Below are 22845 nucleotides of genomic sequence, written 5' to 3'. Positions count from 1 at the left end.
ATGTTCACTGCTGAAGATGTTTCTCCATTACAGGAGTGTCTAGGTGCCCTAATCATCTACCTACAGGGAAAGGATGGGCCATAATCCTCAAAATGTGTAGGGGCCAGGAACATTGATAAAATTACTAAAGGTCATCTGGTTGGATAAGATACATGTGTTGCCTGAAGCCATAGTAGATAAGATACAAGCTTACCCCACACCTAGGATGCCAAAAGAAGTGCAGACCTTCACAGGACTTTTGGAATATTGGAAAGTGTTTATTCCGCACTTGGCCCAGTGCTTGAGACCACTCTATTTACTAATAAAAAAGGGCACCTCTTGTGACTGGGGTAATGAACAGCAGCAAGCTTTCAAGAAGGCAAAGGTGTCAGTTGCACAGGTGAAAGGGTTACCCTCCCAGTTAGACGTAGCCAGCACCGAGAACATCTTTGGCTGGGCTTTGTGGCAAGATCAGGATGGAACTAAGGTCCCTTTAGGTGTTTGGTCCCAACTGTGGAGGAGGGCAGAAGACTGATACAGTCCCATGGAGAAACAGGTAGAGCTGTTAACAACGGTGGGAGGTGTAACCCTTTGCACAGCTCTGCTGATAAATGGGTGGGTCTATGGGCTATTTTCTAAGCCATTATTAGCTATTGCCCAGACAGCTGTGCTGACCAAATGGCATACACACCTGCAATAGCTAGTGCCCTTTCTGCCAGTCCATTGTTCCAAGAGTTACAGGCTGTACTTGGGCCAGTGACATATAAAGATGACCCCCCCAGCACAGGCTAGTGTGCCACTGGAGCTGTCTCCCCTCTCTCATAAGAAAGGGGAAGGCCTGTTACTGGTAGATACCTGGTACACAGATGGCTCTAGCCAAGTGTGCCACCACTGTGGATGGTGGTGCCTGTGCAAGCCTCCACTGAAACCATGTGGTTTGAAACTGGCTCAGGACAAAGCAGTCATTTGGCCAAAGTAAGGGTTGCATGGATGATCATCACCCACCAACCCTGGCCCTTAACCCTGTGTATGGACAGTTGAGTGGTAGGTAGCCTGTGAGTTAACTATAGATAGGCCAATGGCATAAGGAGCAGTGGACCATAATGGGTAAAGTCCTGTGGGGGAAAGCCTTGTGGCAGGACATCTGGGATTGCCTCCAAACCTCAAATGCTAACCTGTCTTTCATGTAGCAGCACACTCACCTCTTTCCCCACTGGAAAACCAAGAAGTGGACACTTTGGCAACAGTTAGAATGGTGCATCTCAAAGGGGAACCTGCCCACTGGATTCACCAGAAAAGCAGACACCATAGTGCCCATGTTAGTTGAAAATAGCTTAAGAGGTAGGCATAGCAGTGAAGTTTAGTGATTTAGTGATTGCTGTACAGAATTGGGAGCCCTGGTGGCACAGTAGTTAAGGGCTTTGGTGCTAACCAAAAGGTCAGCAGTTTGAATCCACCATCTACTCCTTGGAAACCCTATGGGGTAGTTCTACTCTGTCCTGTGGGGTTCCTATGAGTCTGAATCGACTTGACAGCAATGGGTTGGGGGTTTTTTGAGTATAAAACTGTCCTGTGTGCTCACGTCAATGCCCAAGGCATCTGCCCCACGATCCTGGGAAGATACATAAGGAAATTGTTATGGATTGAATTGTGTCCCCCAAAACATGTGTTTCAACTTGGCTAGGCCATGATTCCCAGGATTGTGTGGTTGTTCTCCATTTTACGATCTGATATAATTATCCTATGTGTTGTAAATACTGCCTCTATGGTGTTAATGAGGCAGGATTAGAGGCAGTTATGTTAATGAGTTAGGACACAATCTACAGGATTAGGTTGTATCTTGAGTCAGTCTCTTTTGAGATATGAAAGAGAGAAGCCAGCAGAGAGAGACAGACCTCATACCACCAAGAAAGAATAGTTGGGAGTGGAGCTCCTCCTTTGGGCCTGGGGTCTCTGTGCTGAGAAGCTCTTAGACCAGGGGAAAATTGATGACAAGGACATTGCCCCAAAGCTGACAAAGAGAGAAAGCCTTCCCCTGGAACTGGCACCCTGAGTTTGGATTTCTAACCTCCTAGACTGTGAGAGAATGGATTTCTGTTTGTTAAAGCCATCCATTTGTAGTATTTCTGTTATAGCAGCACTAGATAACTAAGACAGGAACCCAGCCAGTGACAGACCGGCAGGTAAATTACATAGGGACCCTTAACCCCAGTGAAGGAGCAAAATGTACTCTCAGTTGTGTGGACACTGTTTACAGCTTGACATATGTGTTCCCACTGAACTATGCTGCTACAATAAAAGGATTACAAAAATTGAACAATAGGTACGGAATATCCCGAAGGATTGATAGTGACCAAGGTACACACTTTGAGGTCACAATGTGTGTGAATGGGCAGCCAAGAATGAGGTACAACAAATATGAACCCTTAGGCGGGGTGGATCAAGGTGTTGCCTGAGGCTTTAAGATTAATAAATTTGGCTCCCACTGGGGTTTAGCCCCATATACCAGACTAGGAGCTCTGAATGACCCTCCAACAATGATACAAGTGATGTCACAGGCTTGGAAAGTGTATCCACCAAGATTGTTACAAGAACAAAACAGCATGGTCCTCCATACACCTCAGGACCTGGAGCCAGGAAGTGAAACCATCTACTGGCACTTGTTGTGGGTTACCTACCAGGGTGGATTGGTTACTGGAGGTAGAGGAACTGATTAATCTAATGCGGAAGTCCACCATCTTACTGCATGTAGGGCCTCTACAGTCATGCTTCACATGGAAAAGAATGACAGTTACATCACGAGGAACAGAAGTGGGTCTCTTTTTCTGGCATACAGCAAAATGGGTGACTTTACTCACAACCCCTCAAGTGACCTCCCCAGAGCAGCGGGTATGGTACACTCAGCCAAGAAAAACGCCTAAAGCAGCTACCGTTTCGTCACCTGAAGGGAAGTCACTAGTGTGATTCTAAAAGAAGGAGAAAATTTACCCTTCTTGGTACCTACTAAACACCTGTCTTTCCAACGGTAGATATGGCCTACTCTGCTTTTTTCTCTTTGGAGCTCCCAACATCTTCTTAGAGTGGGTTCACAGCTTCACCGTAGTCCACAACAAAAGGAGCTGCTGCGTCTGTGGACAACACCCTTCTAAAGGACCGAAGGCATGCCTTGAAGCGTGGAGTCCCTGACGAGAACCGATTGGGCAGCTGTGAGAGACATTAGGGGCAGGATGGAAGCCTCTTTAATTAATTGGGGTATAACATTTAGTTATAAATTAGTTGGAGAAGGGCACAACATTTAGGGGGGAAGGGGGCACAACATCACCTTTTCCTGGACTCAGACTGTAAAGGACAACCACACCTTGGTTAGAGACCGCCTCTCAGTTGCGGCCACGAGGAGACTGTTTGCCACCTCTGGGATAGTTTAGGTTGGTTGGTACCCAAACAGGGTGTGTTAGGGAAACCCACTTCTGTGTGTTTTGAACCAAGTAAAACCCCATGGATTCCCTTGTCTCCCTCCAATCCCTCCTCCCTCATAAGGGCTGGACTCCTGTGTCACACTGCCGACAGGTGATAACACCTAACACCACTTAATGGTTGCAGTATGAAATGGTTGCAGAATGTCCAACAGGACAGCGGAGTGTACCTTGCTCCTAATGGCACTTCGTGGCTGTGTGGCCACTACTTGTGTCCCTGGTCACCGTATGATTGGATAGGGTGCTGCACTTTGGGGGGTTACCCTATGCTGCAGGAACCATTAGAAAAACTATGCCAAAACCTTTGAATTACCCCATGGTAAAATCCAGGTGGACCATGCATAGTCTTTTCTACTGGTATGATTTCCTTTTAACTGTTTTGCACCTCCCCTCCCCTGCCACTAGCTCCTTAGAAACAATGGGACAAATTGAAGCTCTGACTAATTTTTACTAAACACGCCCTGAATGATAGCAGAGAAAGTTTGTGGCTATTAACTGCTGAAACCACCCAAATGAGGAAGGTAATTCTTCAGAACCGAATGGCTCTAGACATTCTAACAGCTGCTCAAGGTGGGACATGTGCCATAGTAAAAACTGAATGTTGTACCTATGTACCAGACTACCACCAGAACTTAACTGATTTGTTAGGCCACATGAAGAAACAGAAGCCTTGGACACACCTGATGGCTGGTCTGCTGTGGCCAACTGATTTTCCTTTTTTCCCTTTGGCTGGTGAGGTTTTTTGTTGGGTCTTGGTCTTTTCCAGGTTATAGAGATTTTCTATTGTGTTTGTCTATATTGCTGGTGTGGTCTGTGCTTCCAACTACATCAGTGCTGTCTCTCCCTACCTGCAAAGGTATAATACCTCCTCTAGGGCCCTTGCAGAGATCTTGCAGAAGAGGGGGAATGTGCCAGATTGTAAGAGCCCGATTTGAGGGGTGGAGTGAAGGGGAAACAGGCTTTGCAAGGCTGAACATGAGTGCCCTAATGTGTTCCACTAGTTTACTGCTGTTTGCTAAATAAGTCCCTGACATATAGCCACTATTGTTCACTGCCATTATAAAACCTCTGCCCTCCCACTGCGTGGTCCTGCTGCTGCCCAGTGTCTGCTTTGTATGCAAGTCTTTCTAATAAACTCCTTTGCTGCCACCCTGGAGGTGTCTGCCTCTTTCTTCGGTCACTTGGTGTCCTCCATTTTTGGAGGCAAGTTTCACGTTACAAGTCCATGCTGGTACAGTGCCTCTGGGTAGACTCAAACCTCCAACTTTTTGATTAGCAGCCAAGTGCCTTAACCATTTACACTACCCAGGGACTCCATGGTGAGGACTACCACTCCACTGTTTGTCCACCTGATGACCATTTCTTTGGTCCCCAAATAACTAGAATTGACATACTTAGTAGTTGGCACAACCCTCCCATTGGTTCATTGGCCTGTGGTGTAAGAACTACCAGAGTGGGAAAGGCCAGACAGAAGTCTCTGAAACTCTACCCATTTTCCCCACAGCAGCCAAGGTGGTAAATTAAAACAGTATCTCAACCCAGAGGGAATGGCGGATACTAGTTCCATCCCTAAAAATGAAAGAATTCAGAGGTGATGGTGCTGTGATAAAGAGCCCTGGTGATGCAATGGTTAAGTGCATGGCTGCTAACCGAAAGGTTGGTGGTTCAAACCCACCATTGTCTCCTGAGAGAAAAGGCTTGGGAATCTGCTCCTGTAAAGATTACAGCCTAGGAAACCCTAGAAGCAATTCTACTCTGTCTTAAAGAATTGCTATGAGTTGGAACCAACTCAATGGCACATAACAAAAACAGTGGCGTGACGAGGTTTGCTCTTAGCTACTAACCGAAACTCACCCAGTGACACTGCAGAAGAAAGGCCTGGTGATCTACTTCTGTAATATTACAGTCATTGAAAACCCTCTGGAGCACAGTTCTATGCTGAAACACACAAGGTTGCCACGAGTCAGAATCAACTGGACAGCAATGGGTTTAGGGTCTGAAAACAAATTGGGGTAGGGTTCCCAGGCCCAAGCCAACAGGGCTGTTCTGTATCTGGGGACACAGAAGGGCTTCTTGAACTGACTATAGACAGGATTCAGAGAGAGGTGGTACATATTGTGAGTGTTATGGATAGTGCTGAGTTACCAAAGGAGCTTGTAAAAATATATCCATGGCAATTGCTGAAATGGAGCTGATTGATCAATGACTGCAGAAGGAATATAAGGGAGTGTCTACCTGACATCTCAAACACCCTTTTAAACATTTTTTTTGGTGTGTCTAACATACCCGTTTTGAAAAATTGAGGAAAATTTATGAGTCCTGTTTTCAAAAAATGCGTATTAACATACACAAAATATTGTCCATGATTTTAGGAGTTCATGAACTTTGGAACTCATCCATAGACTCCAAGTTAAGTATTGCTCTAAGTTGTCATTTCTCCCAAGAGGCAGCCCAACCTTCAGCCCTATTTTAGAATATAGGTAAGCTTGGAGGCAATGGGTAAGGAAGACCAAAGAATTGATGTCCTTGAATTATGGTGTCGGCAAAGAATATTGAATATACCATGAACTTCCAGAAGAACTGGAGCACCGGTGGCACAGTAGTTAAGACCTATGGCTCCTAACCAGAAGGTAGGCAGTTTGAATCCACCAGCCCCTATGGGGCAGTTCTACTTTTTTTTTTTTTTTGATTTGGCCAAAGGAATGAACAAATCTGTCTTGGAAGAAGTACAGCCAGCAAACTCCTTAGGAAAGCGGTTGGAGAGACTTCATGTCACGTAATTTGGACATGTTATCAAGAGCGACCACTCCCTGGAGGACATCATGCTTAGTAAAATAGACCATGAATGAAAAAGAAGAAGACCTCAACAAGATGGACAGACACAGTGGCAGCAACAACGTGCTCAAGCATAACAACAACTGTGAGAATGGCACAGGACCAGAGACAGTGTTTGGCTCTGTCGTACATACATGTGGTCGCTATGGGTCCTACAGACTCGATGGCACCCAACATCAAGAAATTTGGAGGCAACTTCTCGAAGTAGATCAGTAGAGATTCTACCCATTCTTTTTAGTTTTCAAAGTATAGAGACATGGCTAATGTGATGAGAGATGCCGCATTCTGGATCTTCCCGGAGGCTGCCATGGACACTACAAACTATGGTTTATGACCACAGACATAGTTGGATCATTCAGCAAATATTTACTGTGTGCCTCATATGTACAGGCACTCTGCCAGGGACTGAGCTTAGAGAGAAATAAAAACACCATTTCTGTCCTTGATGAGACGAAACATGAATGTAGTTACTGGTGGTCTTAAAAGTCATTTAAGTTTGAGAGACATTCTTGGGAGATGTAAAGGGCTCTGAGCTTGCAACCTGATTTTTGGCTTCTCCATATTCTAGATTCACGAGCTTGGCAAGTCAAACTCAATCTCAATTACTTCTGTCGAATGTGGTTATATTACAGATCTTCAAATAGATAAGCTTTGTAAAAACTGCACTGAAAGACGTTAATTAGGAAACGTTAAAGCAGAAGTATGGGGCTTATTAAAAGTGATAATTGGGAATGCCAGTCTCTGAGGGAAAGGCATAGAGCGCCCATGTTTCTAAATCCACGGCGGCGTCTCGCACGCGGTCGGGATCCGCTCAATAAACCTTCCCGGACGGATCAAGTTCCGCTTCCGCAGGCAGATTTTCGCGGTAGGCGTGAGCCCTGGACGCCCGACGCAAAGTGGCGTCAGCCCCTCCCTTCACGCGCATGCTCCTGAAGAGAGGCGGAGACCGGAAGGGCGGGGGAGTGGCGACGGGCTGCTGCCGGCCGGCTCTCTAGCTGCAACCCGGCGCAGGAGGCGGGGGCGCGCGCGCGCTCGTTCGCGCGACTGGCTGCGTACAGTAGTGACGGTCGCGCGGGAGCGGTCACATGACCGTAGCGGCTGCCTGTACAGTAAGAACCCAATATGGCAGCGGCGGTAGCAGTGGCAACGGCAGCAAGAGGACCGGCCGCCCCATAGACCCCCCCGCGCACCACCCTCGCCGCTTCCTCTGTTTGGGTGCTTCTCCGGCCTGACTTCCCCTTTCTCCTATCTTTCCCGGCACCGCGGGAAAAGCAGCGCAGGGCAGAGCAGGCAGGGAGGGCGGCCGGAGCCGGGACACGGGAGCCTCCCAGTCAGTTCAAGACCCGACATGAGGGAAAAGGGACGTAGGAAGAAGGGCAGGACCTGGGCGGAGGCCGCCAAGACGGTAAGGGGGAGGGAGCAAAGGGGAAGGCCGGGAGGATTTCGTCCCCATGCCACCCGCCAGTCGCAGGGGAAAGGGAGGTCACTGGCTCAGCGACCCATCTGAGGGGGCACAAAACCGCGCTGAGAGGGCGACGGTTAGTGTCGGGGTTGTGATCCCTGTGGGAATGGAGGCGCCCAGCGGAAAGGGGTCGCCGCGGGGCTGTGGCTTTTCTCAGCATCGGCGACGAATCCTCTTGGTGTTTTGAGGCTGTCTCTCGGCTTCAAGTCACTCTCACCCCCACGCTGTGGTAGCCTCCGCCCCGGCACGGGGAAGTCTGTTGTGCTTGCATAGTGACCCGTTCTTCTCCCTTGTGCGGCTGAAGAGCCCCCATTGGATGCAGATAGGAGACGGCTTGTGCGTGCATCCAGCCCCGGAAAGAGGGGAGCTCTGGAGCTTGATAGAATTTACCCGCTAAAGCAGACATGCTGCGGTCCCCCGGCCCCTCTGCTTATCTGGGCGCTCAGATCCAGCGAGAAATCACGAGGCTTTTGTTTTTGTTTGCTGTTGGACCTGAAAGTGCGGGAGGTGTTTAGAAACGAAGTAACAGGTGGGACTTGTAGGATTTTTTTTTTTTTTTTCTGTTTCCGTAGAGACCTACTCTGAACCAGCAGCAATGCATGGTGGGACGTGTAGTTTACCCGGCCTTTACTTTTCCGTAGCTCAATGTTGGTGGCCTAACGAAGTTGTAATTAATGGGTAAAATACTTCTTTAGAAATTCTGTTGCAGCGAAACTTAGAGATAGGTTTAAAAAAATGGAATATTGAGAATTAGCAAGAAGTTTTGCTGCTTCAAGCAAAATTAAAAGCTTAGATGTGTGTACAAATGAAACATTAGGAGAAAGTAAAGTTCATTCCAACATTGAGCGTACAGCAGAAAATAGGACGTTAAACAGGACCATTTCAGTGTCGGGACGTGAGAAGGTGTGGACATTGTCTTTAATGGTGAATCATGTCAGTAATACTTGGACAACATGAAAGTCCTTCTAAATGATCCTTTATTATATTTTACATGGTCAGTATTTTTAAAATAGATTTTTTTTTTCTGATTATAAAAGTAACCAATGTTCACTGTGGGAAGTTTGGAAAATTATAGAAAATATAAAAAAGAAAATAAAAAGTCATTAATTTTATCCCTAAGCTGTATCTGTTAATATTTTGGTATATTACCATCTAATCTTTTAAATTTATTTCCCCAAATTTGGGTTATATTGTTGATTGAATTTTGTGCATTTGTCTTGTAAGCGGTTGATAAGTCATAAATTTGTATTTGTTTTTGTTAGAAGTGCGAAAAAGTAATAGCACTTTTTTATGAGTGTTTTCACTTATCTTCGCAATTGCGATTATGCTGGTAGTTTCCCTCTAAGATATAAAACTCTAGAAATAATTTTTTTTTGGTACTAAGGAGGTTGCTTTTCCAGAAAAGATTATTTTACTTTGTTTTACAAGACGTCTTTCTGTTATTAAAAGAAGCATGGTAAATAATTATAGGTAAGCAGACTTCACCCCCTAATTATGCTAATTACTGTTAGTTTTCTAGAATTTAAGAATACTTTTTGAATTGTGTCTTTGGGTAAAATAATCTAAACATTCGAAGATTGTGGCAAATAGGAAAAATTAGGTGGTGTAGTGGTTAAGTGATACGGCTGCTAACCAAAAGGTCGGCAGTTCGAATCCCCCAGACGCTCCTTGGAAACTATGGGGCAGTTCCACTCTGTCCTATAGGTTCGCTATGAGTCGAAATTGACTCGACGGCACTGGGTTCTGGGAGTCTGCATATACTCATTCGAATTTCCTATATAAATTAGTAATTTTGTATGTTTATAATCAACATTTCATGCCCTAGCTAGCTATGTGAGAAATACTGTTTAAAAGATGGAAAGGCTAGTTTGAGCAATAGAGTTCTGAGTGAGACCAGTATATTTGTGGCTTGGTATTATTTGATTCTGACAAATATGTAAATCCTCGATATAAGCTAAAGTGAATTTTGGAAAGAGGATGGTGACACCAACACTTTCTTTTCCTAGTAGTCAAATATCCAGAAAATACCCTTTCTCTTTGGATTGTTTTCATCATCTATAAAATGAGGGAATTGAACTAAACCTCAGGGTTCAAAAGATTCCTGTTTGCAGGAGGAATACAGAGAAATAAATTTAGGAGGATGGACAAAAGTAAATCTTTACTGCAGAATAATGAAATCAGAAAATTAGTGATTTGAGAAATGAAAATAACTTGACCTAAATTAAGATATAGTGCATATATTTAGAAGATCAGAAGGATGAGGGGAAGAGGTTTTAAGGCATAAACTTATTTCATGGCGTTAAGGTCAAGTATTCTAGGAACAGAGTTTTGACAAGGAAGTAATAAAATGATTTATGAATACAAGCAATAACTGCTGCTTATTGCATTATAGAGCTATCCTGTTTTAGAGAGAACATTACTAAAGTGGGGTTGTATTTCTGACCACTAATGTAGCAACAAATAAATTTAATCAATAAGCTTTTGTATATATGTATGCATATAAAATAAATAAAATGCTGAGTGCAGGTGGGTATATGGGAGAGCTACATAGATTTATGTAAGATTCTTATAAACAACAATCTAAAAAGGGAAATTAATTGGACTTATATAATAATTATAGCAAAATTATGCCAAAAAAGACTGATAAATTGAACTTAAATATAGACTGTAGACTGGTAAACTAGAGAGAGAGGGGTAACGGAACTGAGATTTAACCGAACTTCAATGCACGTTCAGTGCATTGGACTGTCTGCTTACAGATTTAAATTTTGTCCCATCTAAATACGCTACAGTTAGTCCCTGACTTATGACGGGATTCTGTTCTGACAACTCCGTCGTAAGTTGGTCCTGACATAAGTCGAATATTTTTTTTTTCCGCTATTATTGCCTTTTATTAGTATCTTTGTAAATCTGACCTTTATTTGTCTTTGGGAATTAGAAACATTACATATAAACTTACAGATATATTTTGATCCATATGTAAAATACACACAATCATGAAAATTTACTCTGATGATGAAGAAGAGTTGGACAATGGCGTTTTGTCATTTGCAGTAATAACTCCACTTGTGGAAGATTCTGGATCATCTGGATTATCCCTGGGTATCGCATTTCTAGTCAGAGAATTAGTGAGTGTTGTCTGTATGGTCCTTTATTTTTTTTCTTCACGTATTTCATGATAACATCTCACTGCTTCCTGAATTTTCCTGTTGACTTTAGTAAAGCGATCAGTGTTTGCGTCTATATTTTCAAGCAACTGAAGCCCCGATTTAGTTTAGAAAAAACGCCAGCTAATCCTTTCACTGTGAAATTTTTTGACTTTGCTCCTTCTTCTTCCTCATTATTTTCCCTCTTCAGCATTTCTTTCCCCTTCAAAATCGATTAAGTCCTGATGTGTCAGTTCTCCTTCCTTGCTACCTATGAGCTGTTCCATATCGGTGATACCTACTTGTAAATTCAGTGTTCTTGCCATATGGACGATTTTTTCACCCATCTCTTCCATCATATTATCCTGATCAATCGCTTGGAGCATATTTACATAACTCAGCAATTTTTTCCATATCCCCTGCATGCATTTTCCCATTACTTCCAGGAAGATGCAGTGTTTTAGATACACTGATGATCGTAAGTGTGGTTCGTCATAACTTGAATATGTCATAGATTGGGGACTACCTGTAGTTATAAAAATAATTTTTCAAGTATTTAGTTAATCAGTTTCACATATGTTAAATTTTAAGGGCAATAATGATGGTGGGGGATGATCCTTGGGTGATGCAGATTTGTAATGTTCTTGGCTGCTGACAGGAAGATTGGGAGTTTGAGTCCACCCAGAGGCACCTTGGAAGAAAGGCCTGTGATCTACTTCCGAAAAATCAGCTATTGAAAACCCTGTGGTTCACATTTCTCCTGAGACACTTGGGGTTGCCATGAGTCGGAACTGACTGGATGGCAATTGGCTTAGTGATGGTGGTGTTGAAATAATTTGGATGAGAAATCTGTAGTGTAGGTGTTTAGTGCATTTTACATTAAAAAATTCATAGTAAGCCAGAGATAATTCAGAACCATTACATTGACTTTAAAACTATGTTCAAAGATAGGCTTATTCTTTTAAAGAAAAAAAAAAAAAAAAGACATTGTATCACCTAATTTCCCCCCCCCTCAGGTGAGGCATAGTCTAAATATTTAATGGCCTCTGTGATGGTGTCAGCTTGGCTGAGCCATGATTCTTAGTGGTTTGGCAGTTACATTATGATATAGTTTGGCAGTAATGTAATGGTGTAGTTATCCTCCATTTTGTGGTGTAATGTAATTATCTCCATGATGTGATCTGATGTGATCAGCCAATAAGTCGTAAGGGAAGTTTCTTTGGGGGTGTGGCCTTCATCCAATATATATGGACGTTCTGGCAAAGCTCGCTGGCTTTTGCTTGCTCTGGGTCCTACATCCAGCTCATCACCATCTGACCTCTGGTTCTTGTGACTTGAGCTAGTGTCCTGCTGTATTGCCTGCCGATCTTGGGATTTATCAGCCTCTACAGCCCAAGAATCAGCAGCCTGCTACCTTACCTGCCAATCATGGATTTGTCAGCCTCTGCAGCCCATGAGCCAGCAGCCTGCCATCTGACCAGCAGATCTTGGGTTCGTCAGTCCCTGCAGTTAACATGAGTCAGGAGAAGCCTCCAGCCTGACGTCTGACCCATGGGCTTGGAACTCGTCAGCCTCTACAACTGTCTGAGCCATTTCCTTGAGATAAATCTCTCTATGTCTATATGTATGTACACTTCATAGGTTTTGCTTCTGTAGAGAACCCAGCCTAAGACAGCACCTGTGAGGATTTTAGCTGCTCTCTTTACAAAACAGAAACTTTGAAGTAACACAATCTTGTTTGTTATGTTTTCTTTTTGACTTTTCTATCCTTACCAACGACAACTAGGAAAGTGTTATCAGGAAAAGTGTCCTAAAAGGACAATTGCATGCCAGTGCGTGTATGCATGTGTTTGTAAGGGGAAGGGTCAGAGAGGCAGACCTTGGAGATTGTACTTTAGAGGTATCTTTTGGTAGTAAAGTGGTGAAAGGGTGAGAAGTGAAGTACAGGTGTTAGAGGTGAGGAGTACAGTAGTATAAATCTTCAGCATTTGATTTCAAGATGGAAGGACATGTTTTTTTTTATTTTTAATTCTATCTATAGACTCTGTTCTCCCAGTGGTTAATATTTTGAATGCACACGAGATTTTTCTTCATCATCTACCTTAAGTCATTTAACTTAAGAAGGTAGAAGATAGAAAATTTCCATTAAAGGAATAATAAAGTGGTAGACTATGGTGTAAGAAGTGTAGAAAATGGGAAATAGTTACTTAAAAAAATATGATTAGAAAGATGTTTAGAAAAGCATCCTAACAGAAAACATTTTGGGAAAACAGAGTATTGTTAGCTTAGAAATTTTTTATCTCTTAGTCTTTACCAGAAAGAACGCTGGTGGCACAATGATTGTAAGCTCTTGGCTGCTAACTGATAGGTTCGTGGTTTGAACCCACCCAATATCTCCATAGGAGAAAGACCTGGTGATCTGCTTCCATAAAGACTACAGCCAAGAAAATCCTATGTGGCAGTTCTACTCTGTCACATAAGGTCACTAGGAATTGGAATCGACTCATCGGCAAACAACAGTCTTTACCATGAATACTTTTTTTCTTAAAAAGTGTTTATTTGAACAAGCTTGGTTATATCTCCTTGGATATGTATTGATAGAGCCAGAGTCCTGTTAAGTATGCGTTTGTATTTATAGTTGTATTAGAATCTCCAGAGGAGAATGGTAACTTGAAAAAACATTCATTAAACCTATAGTTTTTATAATACAAACCATAGAAAGTAAAACCGGGCAAAATCTTCTTGACTTGTGGAGTACATAAAAAATACAAAGTATAAGAAAGGACGTGGGTTAAAAATGGAAAAACAGCTCCGATGGATAATTTTCAAAACAATAACCGCATATTTACATTTATTACGTTGCTGTCTGTGAACCTATTTTCACTAGATGATTTGGGTGCAACACTTCTGGGTTACCATGTTGCTTGAGTGATCATTTTTGTCGCTATAGAAGTGAAATTTTTCTGCATTTTGTTTCTCAAAATTTGTGTTATTTTTATGTTCATCCTTCCTTCTATCCCGTTTTTACGTTCCTGTCCTGAAAGCCCACAAACCTCCTAGATGGTCGAACGAAAAAAATCAAAACCTTTTTTGAACACGTAACGTTAAAAATTTCTATGAAATGTGCTATTGCTGTTTGCATCTCTCCTAGAATTTTGACAGGATCTGAGAAAATAACCTCGGGTTTGCAGAAGTCCTTGCTGCTTCCTCATCCACAGATTCTATCTACTCTTAAAAGCTGTGCAGTTTTGCGGAAATTTTGGTGAAAGGGCGTTATGTTTTCTGTACAAAAGCTGTCTGGAAAGAGGCCAGAGTGTGGAATATGTAACTACAGGGAACTGATCAATAAGAAGGTTTGTTAAAACCTGGGTTTTTTTGTCCTTTTTTCAGAAGTGCTCTGAAAGCCCCTTTAGTCTTGTATTCTTTCTTCCCACATCTCACAGAAGCCTTTTCATTATTTATGGTATTGTACAATTTAATATTGTACTACAGTGAAACCTGTGAGAATGGGAACTCAACAGGACTGCCTTGTTGTTCCGGGTCTTGTGAGTTTTTCAGCTTTGACAGGGTACGTTCTTAACACTTCTGTATTGCTCATTTTAGGGGGAAATAGTTGAGTTTTCCTTTCTGACAGGTTCTGGCTTTCGCAGGTTTTATTGTTTCTGTACAGTGTGATTAATTATGTTTAGTGTTTTAGACAACTGAATTTCAAAAATCTTTAAATATGACTTAAAAACAAATAGTATTACTTAAAATAGAGTTTCTCTTGAAGTGACACAGGCTCGTTAATTAAAGTAAGTATAACAGAAGTACGTAAAGAGTTAATCCTAGGTAAGTCCTGGTACTGAAAACAGGGATTAAATGAAAGTCTACATTACTGAAATACTGAGAATATTTAGTTACCACACTGAAATTAGCTATGTTGTTGGGTGCTGTCAGTTGATTCCGATAATTTAATGTAGCCCCCTGGAGTTTTTATCCTGTATATTCAATTATGTATAAACTTGCATGCCTATGTATATTTTATACACAGCTCTCCTATTTGCTTTCCTCATTTTATGAATGTTATGGATATCTTTTCATACCCTTACTAACGTATCTGCCTCATTTTTTAAAATGGTTAGTATCCTCCCCTTTTTTCTAGATATACCATCATTTTAAAAATCAGTCCCTGCTTATTTGGCGTATAGGACATTTACAGTTTTTTTCCTATTGTAACATTTGCTTCAGTACATATAGCTGGGTGTGTGTCTATGCATATACATTGTTGGTGTGTGTTTATGTGATGGAATTCTTAGGATAATAAGATATAAACTTGAACTTCTTAATGTATCTTTACAAATTTTTAAAACTTTGTGCCAATTTATATTTCCCTCAAATTTGGAAGGTTCCTTTTTTTCATATTTCTCTGTAATCTGAGGAATATATCAGTCTTACTGTGTCATTATGATGTATTATTGAAAGTTGTATACAATTGGCCGTCTGTATCTGTGGGTTCCACATCTGCAGATTCAATCAGCCATGGGTAGAAAATAGTCAGGGGAAAAGATTCCAAAAAGCAAAACTTGAATGTGCTGCGTGCCGAGCACCGCGCAGAATCCACGTGAATGAAAGGATGTGTAGGCGTACCTTGCTGCAGCCTCCTACCATTTCACAGATCCTCAGTCTCTCTCTGGTACTCGTTAAGCGTTGTTTGTCTAGCGTCTTATTATTATCCCTTAAACAATACAGTACAACAACTCTTCACATAGCATTTATGTCGTACGAGGTATTAGAAGTAATCTATAGATGATTGAAAGTATACAGGAGGATTGCATAGGTTATATATGCAAATACTACATGATTTTATGTAAGAGACTTGAGCATTTATTTTATGTAGGGGAAATCTGCGGAGGGCCCTTGTGGATACTGAGGGACTACTGTAATTTGATGTGCATTTTTTGCCGTATTGTTTGGTAGAACTTGATGGAAGTGTTCTGTATCTGTGCTGTCCAATGCGGTAGTCACTAGTCGTATATGGCCATTAAGCACTTTAAGTGTGGCTGTAGTGTGACTGAATTTTAAATTTTATCTATTTTTTTTAGCTTAAAATTTAAATAGACACGTTTTGATAATGTCCATTTTAGACAGTGAAGATGTAAGGTGACTTGCTATGTTTATTGACTTATTTGTATTTTTTTCAGTAAACTCGTCTGTTCAGATTTTTTGCCCTCTTTTAAATTGTTTTCTGGTCTTTTTTATAATAATTTCTGAGTGTTTTGTATATTAAGGAAGCTAGCCCTTTGTTACAGATATATTTTCCCAGTTTTGTCTTTTGGTCTGATTTATGCAGTTATTTTGTTCCCCAGACATTTTTTTTTTCCTGTAAAGCATTTAAAAAAAAAAATTGTGGTAAATATATAATAAAACATTTGACATTTCAACATTTTTTACATGTAATTCAGTGGCATTAATTGAGTTCATGTTGTTCAGTTATCACCACTATGCCCAGACATTTTTTAATGTTCATGTGAACAAATTTATCAGACTTTACCTTTTATACTTTCTAGATTTTGGATCCTATTAATAAAGGCTTTCCTTTCTCAAAGATTATAAATTAAATACTTTTAAATGTTTCTCCCTGAGGGTATTTATTCCCTAAATAACATACATATTTTATTGTGGACAAATAGGAGAAAATTTGATTTATACACCAGTTTTTTGTGCTCCAAGAAGAGTTTCTATTAAAATGTTTCTATCTAACTCAGCATCTTGCACGAAAGAGGGGAAAAAAACCCTGTTGCTGTCGAGTCAATTCTGACTCATAACAACCCTGTGGGACACAGTAGAACTGTCCCATAGGGTTTCCAAGGAGCAGCTGGTGGATTTGAACTGCTGACCTTTTAGTTAGCGGCTGAGTTCTTAACCATTGTGCCACCAGGCCTCCAATATCTTGCACAGAATTACTAAATTTCTTTTTTTTTTTTAAATTGGAAATAAAGGAGAAGACACTTTTTACTTTCAAGAGGGTACAACTTGAATAAAGTTAGTCAACTATATAAACTGTTCTTTGGCAGGAATATTGGTTGAATTTCTCCCTTATTTGTGAAAGAAAATTATTCTAATATATACAGGATATTTGCCTTCAAAGACCCTTTTCAGTTACATTTGGACATTGGGGGAAAAAAAAAATTGGGAAATGTCTGTAATAATTCTTACTTCTGACCTTGCTTGACAAAACTAAAAATTGGTTAATGGTAGATACACATGTACTTGGTCCAGGACATGAAACCATGTAATTATGGTGTCATTTGAGTAATTTGATCTGTGTTTTGGTAAAAATTTTCTTGTGAAAGACTTTTCATTTGAAAATCCTTTATCTATTGACATTTAACAGTTGGCACTACATTTAGAATGGACTTTTTTTTTTTTTTTGAATTGGAGATCACAGCTTGGGATGGCCTAAATCATCATGGATCTTTAACCCTCTGAAGTCTGAATTACTCAGCTGGTTTAGCCACATTGAATTTCAAATAAAGTGTTCAGTGGTGTTAATGACAGTTTTTAATGCATTGCCATTGTATTATAGTGGCTAGTTTCTTCTCTGGTTTGAGAGGTTCTGATTGGGAAATTTTGTAAGTTTACAATGGATGGTACCCATGAAATGTATTAATGTGTTGTGAAAGGTTTTCTTTTGTATAGTGTATGTGTTTGTGTGTGAAGATGTAATGAAGGGATGAATTAATACATAAAGATATTTTAAAAAGTTTTTATACATATTAGTAATCGCCTATGAAAGACATAACAGAAAAATTTAATATTTTATTAATTTTTACTTATATTTTATTAATATTTAATAGCAATTTGGAAATAACCTTAATAATAAATTCATGGGCCCTATTTAGGAAAACTATATAATTATTAGTTGGTAGTTAAGGACAGACTTTTTATCAGAAGGGTAAAAAGACAGTCTACAGATTGGGAAAAAAATCTTTGGGAACCATACATCCAATAAGGGTCTAATAGCGAGAACATATGAACTTTTACAACTTAACAACAAAAAGACAAATAATCCAATAAAAAAATGGGCAAAAGACTTGAACAGATATTTCACCAGAGGGGATATTCAAGCAGCCAGCCAGTACATGAAAAGATGTTCAGCGTCATTAGACATTAAATGAAAATCAAAACTACAATGAAATACCACTCATTGTGGTAACCATTCATTGAGTGGCAGTGATCAAAAAAACAGAAAATAAATGTTGACAAGGATGTGGGGAGATTGGAACCCTTATCCATTGTTGGTGGGAATGTAAAATGGTACAGCCATTATGAAAACAGAATGACAATTCCTCAAAAAATTCAAAATGGAACTATCATATGACCCAGCAATTCCTCTTTCTAGGTATATATCCTAGGGACATAAAAGTGCTGTGGACAGACCTACTATGTTCACTGCAGCCCAATATTCACAATAGCAAAAAGTTGGAAACAACCTAAGTTCCCATCAACAGATGAATGGGTAAACAAAATGTGGTATATACATATAATGGAGTACTACTTACCCATAAAGAGAATTGAAGTCCTTATATGTGCTGCAACATGGATGAATCTCGAAGACATGCTGAGTGAATTAAGTCAATCACAAAAGGTTAAATACTGTATGACCTCACTTAAATGACAAGAATAGGGAACGTAGTGGTTACCAGGGGAAGAGGGGCTGGGAGAAGAGGGAGCCATCCTCTGGGAAGTAGTGAGTTTATGTCTATGGTGATGGGAAAAGTGACATTAAGTGTAATTGTTATACTGCTTGACTAAAGTAACTGATACCACTAAGCTGTACCCCCAGAAAAAGGGTGAACTGGCAAATATATATAATTTTACAATAACAGAACAAAACAAAACTCATAAAGAAAAAAGGAGCAGCTGCTGACACAACTCAGGTATAACCAAACATCTCATGAGATTAGTTTTCTTGGTTTGAAGGTTTAGGGTCATGGTTTTCTGGGACAGTCCAGTCAGTTGGCTTAATATTGTTTTTAGAGTTTCCGTTCTGCCTCCTAGTTTGCTGAGTAGTTCCTGGTACCTTAAATGCTTGCAGGTGGCCATCCAAGCTAAAACAATTGGTGTTTATTTGCATGAGCAGCTGAAGGAGGAGACCCTGGAATTGGAGGAGGAACTGGGACTACAGGTCTAATTGCCTCTGTGAGCTACTGCCTCCTTTGCCGTGAGACCAGAAGTACTGCATGGTGCCCAGCTACCATTATTGAACGTTTCAATTAAGGACTCAATTGCTGGATCTTGATCAAAAAGGGGGAAAATGTAGAACAGAATTTCAAATATTTATGCAGTCCAGACTTACTGGACTCATTGAGACTGGAAGACCCCTGAATCTATTGTCCTATTCTATTTAAACCTTGAACCAAAACTATTTCCTGAAGTCATCTTTAAACCAAATAACAGTTTAGCTCTGTTATTAAAGACTGTTTGCCTTGAGCATTGTGTAGTCTTAAAGAATTTATATGAGACCAAATTGACAACCATAACTCTAAAGCTAGATGAGACGTTTAGAGGGCAGTGAGTTTAAGTTAGAGGTGATGAAATAATTTGGGGAAAGATAGAATGGAGATAGAACGTGAAGAACGGAACCAATATCACTGAATTGTATGTGCAGAAATTGTGGAATAGGTGTATGTTTTGCTGTGTATAATTTCACCAAATATAAAGTTAGAAAAAAAAAAGTATAGACCTTGAATCACACAAATTTGGATTTAGTCTCGGCTCTACTATCTAATACGTTAACGCGGACAGATTATTTCAGCCAGTGCTCAAACGTTAACGTGCATGTGAATCAACTGGGGGGATCATGTTATAATGCAGATTTTGATCAGTAAGTCTGTACTGTGGCCAGAGATTCTGCATTTCTAACAAGTTCCTGGAAATTGCCGATCCTGCTGGCCCATGGGCCACATTTGAAGTTGTAAAGATTTGCACTATCCAAGCTTTCTCAATTTTCCCATCTTTAAGATGAGGATGATAATAGAACTTACCATTTGGGGTGTTTGGTGATGAGGTGATAATATATGTTCTTTGTACAATGCCTGGTACATTGTAAGCAGTGTTAACGTTACTGAAAAACAAATGCGGATCAAAAACATTTCTGAATCAGACTAAATATTGTAAATATGTTACAGGCATACCTCGTTTTATTGTGCTTCCCAGGTACTGTGTTTTTTACAACCCTGCTTTGAGCAAGTCCGTTGGCACCATTTTTCCAAATGTAGGTGCTCACTTTGTGTCTCTGTCACGTTTTGGTAATTCTCACAATATTTCAGACTTTTTCATTGCTATATGTTATGGTGATCTATGATCATTGATCTTTTTTTTTTTTTATTAACTTTTATTAAGCTTCAAGTGAACGTTTACAAATCCAATCAGTCTGTCACATCTTACTCCGTACTCCCACCTGCTCTTCCCCTATTGAGTTAGCCCTTTCAGTCTCTCCTTTCGTGACAATTTTGCCAGCTTCCCTCTCTCTCTATCCTCCCATCCCCCCTCCAGACAAGAGCTGCCAACACACTCTCAAGTGTCCACCTGATATAATTAGCTCACTCTTCATCAGCATCTCTCTCCCACCCGCTGACCAGTCCCTTTCATGTCTGATGAGTTGTCTTCGGGGATGGTTCCTGTCCTGTGCCGACAGAAGGTCTGGGGAGCATGGCCGCCGGGATTCCTCTAGTCTCAGTCAGACCATTAAGTATGGTCTTTTTATGAGAATTTGGGGTCTGCATCCCACTGATCTCCTGTTCCCTCAGGAGTTCTCTGTTGTGCTCCCTGTCAGGGCAGTCATCGATTGTGGCCGGGCACCAACTAGTTCTTCTGGTCTCAGGATGATGTAGGTCTCTGGTTCATGTGGCCCTTTCTGTCTCTTGGGCTCCTAGTTCTCGTGTGACCTTGGTGTTCTTCATTCCCCTTTGCTCCAGGTGGGTTGAGACCAATTGATGCATCTTAGATGGCTGCTTGTTAGCCTTTAAGACCCCAGACGCCACATTTCAAGGTGGAATGCAGAATGTTTTCATAATAGAATTATTTTGCCAATTGACATAGAAGTCCCCTCAAGCCATTTTCCCCAGACCCCTGCCCCTGCTCCGCTGACCTTTGAAGCATTCATTTTATTCTGGAAACTTCTTTGCTTTTGGTCCCGTCCAATTGAGCTGACCTTCCATGTATTGAGTGTTGTCTTTCCCTTCACCCAAAGCAGTTCTTATCTACTGATTAATCAATAAAAAACCCTCTCCCTCCCTCCCTCCCTCCCCCCTTCGTAACCACAAAAGTATGTGTTCTTCTCAGTTTTTCCTATTTCTCAAGATCTTATAATAGTGGTCTTATACAATATTTGTCCTTTTGCCTCTGACTAATTTCGCTCAGCATAATGCCTTCCAGGTTCCTCCATGTTATGAAATGTTTCAGAGATTCGTCACTGTTCTTTATCGGTGCGTAGTATTCCATTGTGTGAATATACCACAATTTATTTACCCATTCTTCCGTTGATGGACACCTTGGTTGCTTCCAGCTTTTTGCTATTGTAAACAGAGCTGCAGTAAACATGGGTGTGCATATATCTGTTTGTGTGAAGGCTCTTGTATCTCTAGGGTATATTGCGAGGAGTGGGATTTCTGGGTTGTATGGTAGTTCTATTTCTAACTGTTTAAGATAACGCCAGATAGATTTCCAAAGTGGTTGTACCATTTTACATTCCCACCAGCAGTGTAAGAGTTCCAATCTCTCCGCAGCCTCTCCAACATTTATTATTTTGTGTTTTTTGGATTAATGCCAGCCTTGTTGGTGTGAGATGGAATCTCATCGTAGTTTTAATTTGCATTTCTGTAATGGCTAATGATCGAGAGCATTTTCTCATGTATCTGTTGGCTGCCTGAATATCTTCTTTAGTGAAATGTGTGTTCATATCCTTTGCCCACTTCTTGCTTGGGTTGTTTGTCTTTTTGTGGTTGAGTTTTGACAGAATCATGTAGATTTTAGAGATCAGGCGCTGGTCTGAGATGTCATAGCTGAAAATTCTTTCCCAGTCTGTAGGTGGTCTTTTTACTCTTTTGGTGAAGTCTTTAGATGAGCATAGATGTTTGATTTTTAGGAGCTCCCAGTTATCGGGTTTCTCTTCATCATTTTTGGTAATGTTTTGTATTCTGTTTATGCTTTGTATTAGGGCTCCTAGGGTTGTGCCTATTTTTTCTTTCATGATCTTTATCGTTTTAGTCTTTATGTTTAGGTCTTTGATCCACTTGGAGTTAGTTTTTGTGCATGGTGTGAGGTATGGGTCCTGTTTCATTCTTTTGCAAATGGATATCCAGCTATGCCAGCACCATTTGTTAAAAAGACTGTCTTTTCTCCAATTAACTGACACTGGTCCTTTGTCAAATATCAGCTGCTCATACGTGGATGAATTTATATCTGGGTTCTCAATTCTGTTCCATTGGTCTATGTGCCTGTAGTTGTACCAGTACCAGGCTGTTTTGACTATTGTGGCTGTATAATAGGTTCTGAAATCAGGTAGAGTGAGGCCTCCCACTTTCTTCTTCTTTTTCAGTAGTGCTTTGCTTATCCAGGGCTTCTTTCCCTTCCATATGAAATTGGTGATTTGTTTCTCTATCCCCTTAAAATATGACATTGGAATTTGGATCAGAAGTGCGTTATATGTATAGATGGCTTTTGGTAGAATAGACATTTTTACTATGTTAAGTCTTCCTATCCATGAGCAAGGTATGTTTTTCCACTTAAGTATGTCCTTTTGAATTTCTTGTAGTAGAGCTTTGTAGTTTTCTTTGTAGGTCTTTTACATCCTTGGTAAGATTTATTCCTAAGTATTTTATCTTCTTGGGGGCTACTGTGAATGGTGTTCATTTAGTTATTTCCTCTTCGGTGTTCTTTTTGTTGATGTAGAGGAATCCAAGTG

The 22845-nt window shown here is 40.7% G+C and overlaps 1 protein-coding gene across 2 annotated transcripts in view; it reads left to right on the top strand.

The window, feature by feature from the left end:
• The first annotated feature begins 7387 nt into the window (after positions 1–7387).
• Positions 7388–22845, top strand: part of ASXL2 (ASXL transcriptional regulator 2) — a 190324-nt gene continuing 174866 nt past the window's right edge. For both annotated transcript variants that reach the window (XM_064295135.1, XM_010591973.3), the window contains exon 1: positions 7388–7692. In XM_064295135.1, the coding sequence (XP_064151205.1) occupies positions 7636–7692 (57 nt within the window). In that variant the 5' untranslated portion in view covers positions 7388–7635. The remainder of the gene's footprint in view (positions 7693–22845) is intronic.

This window comes from Loxodonta africana, chromosome 12 (assembly GCF_030014295.1).
Source record: "Loxodonta africana isolate mLoxAfr1 chromosome 12, mLoxAfr1.hap2, whole genome shotgun sequence".
Taxonomy (NCBI): domain Eukaryota; kingdom Metazoa; phylum Chordata; class Mammalia; order Proboscidea; family Elephantidae; genus Loxodonta; species Loxodonta africana.
The sequence above is the reverse complement of the archived record's forward strand: the minus strand, read 5'-3'. Positions and strand labels throughout refer to the sequence as shown.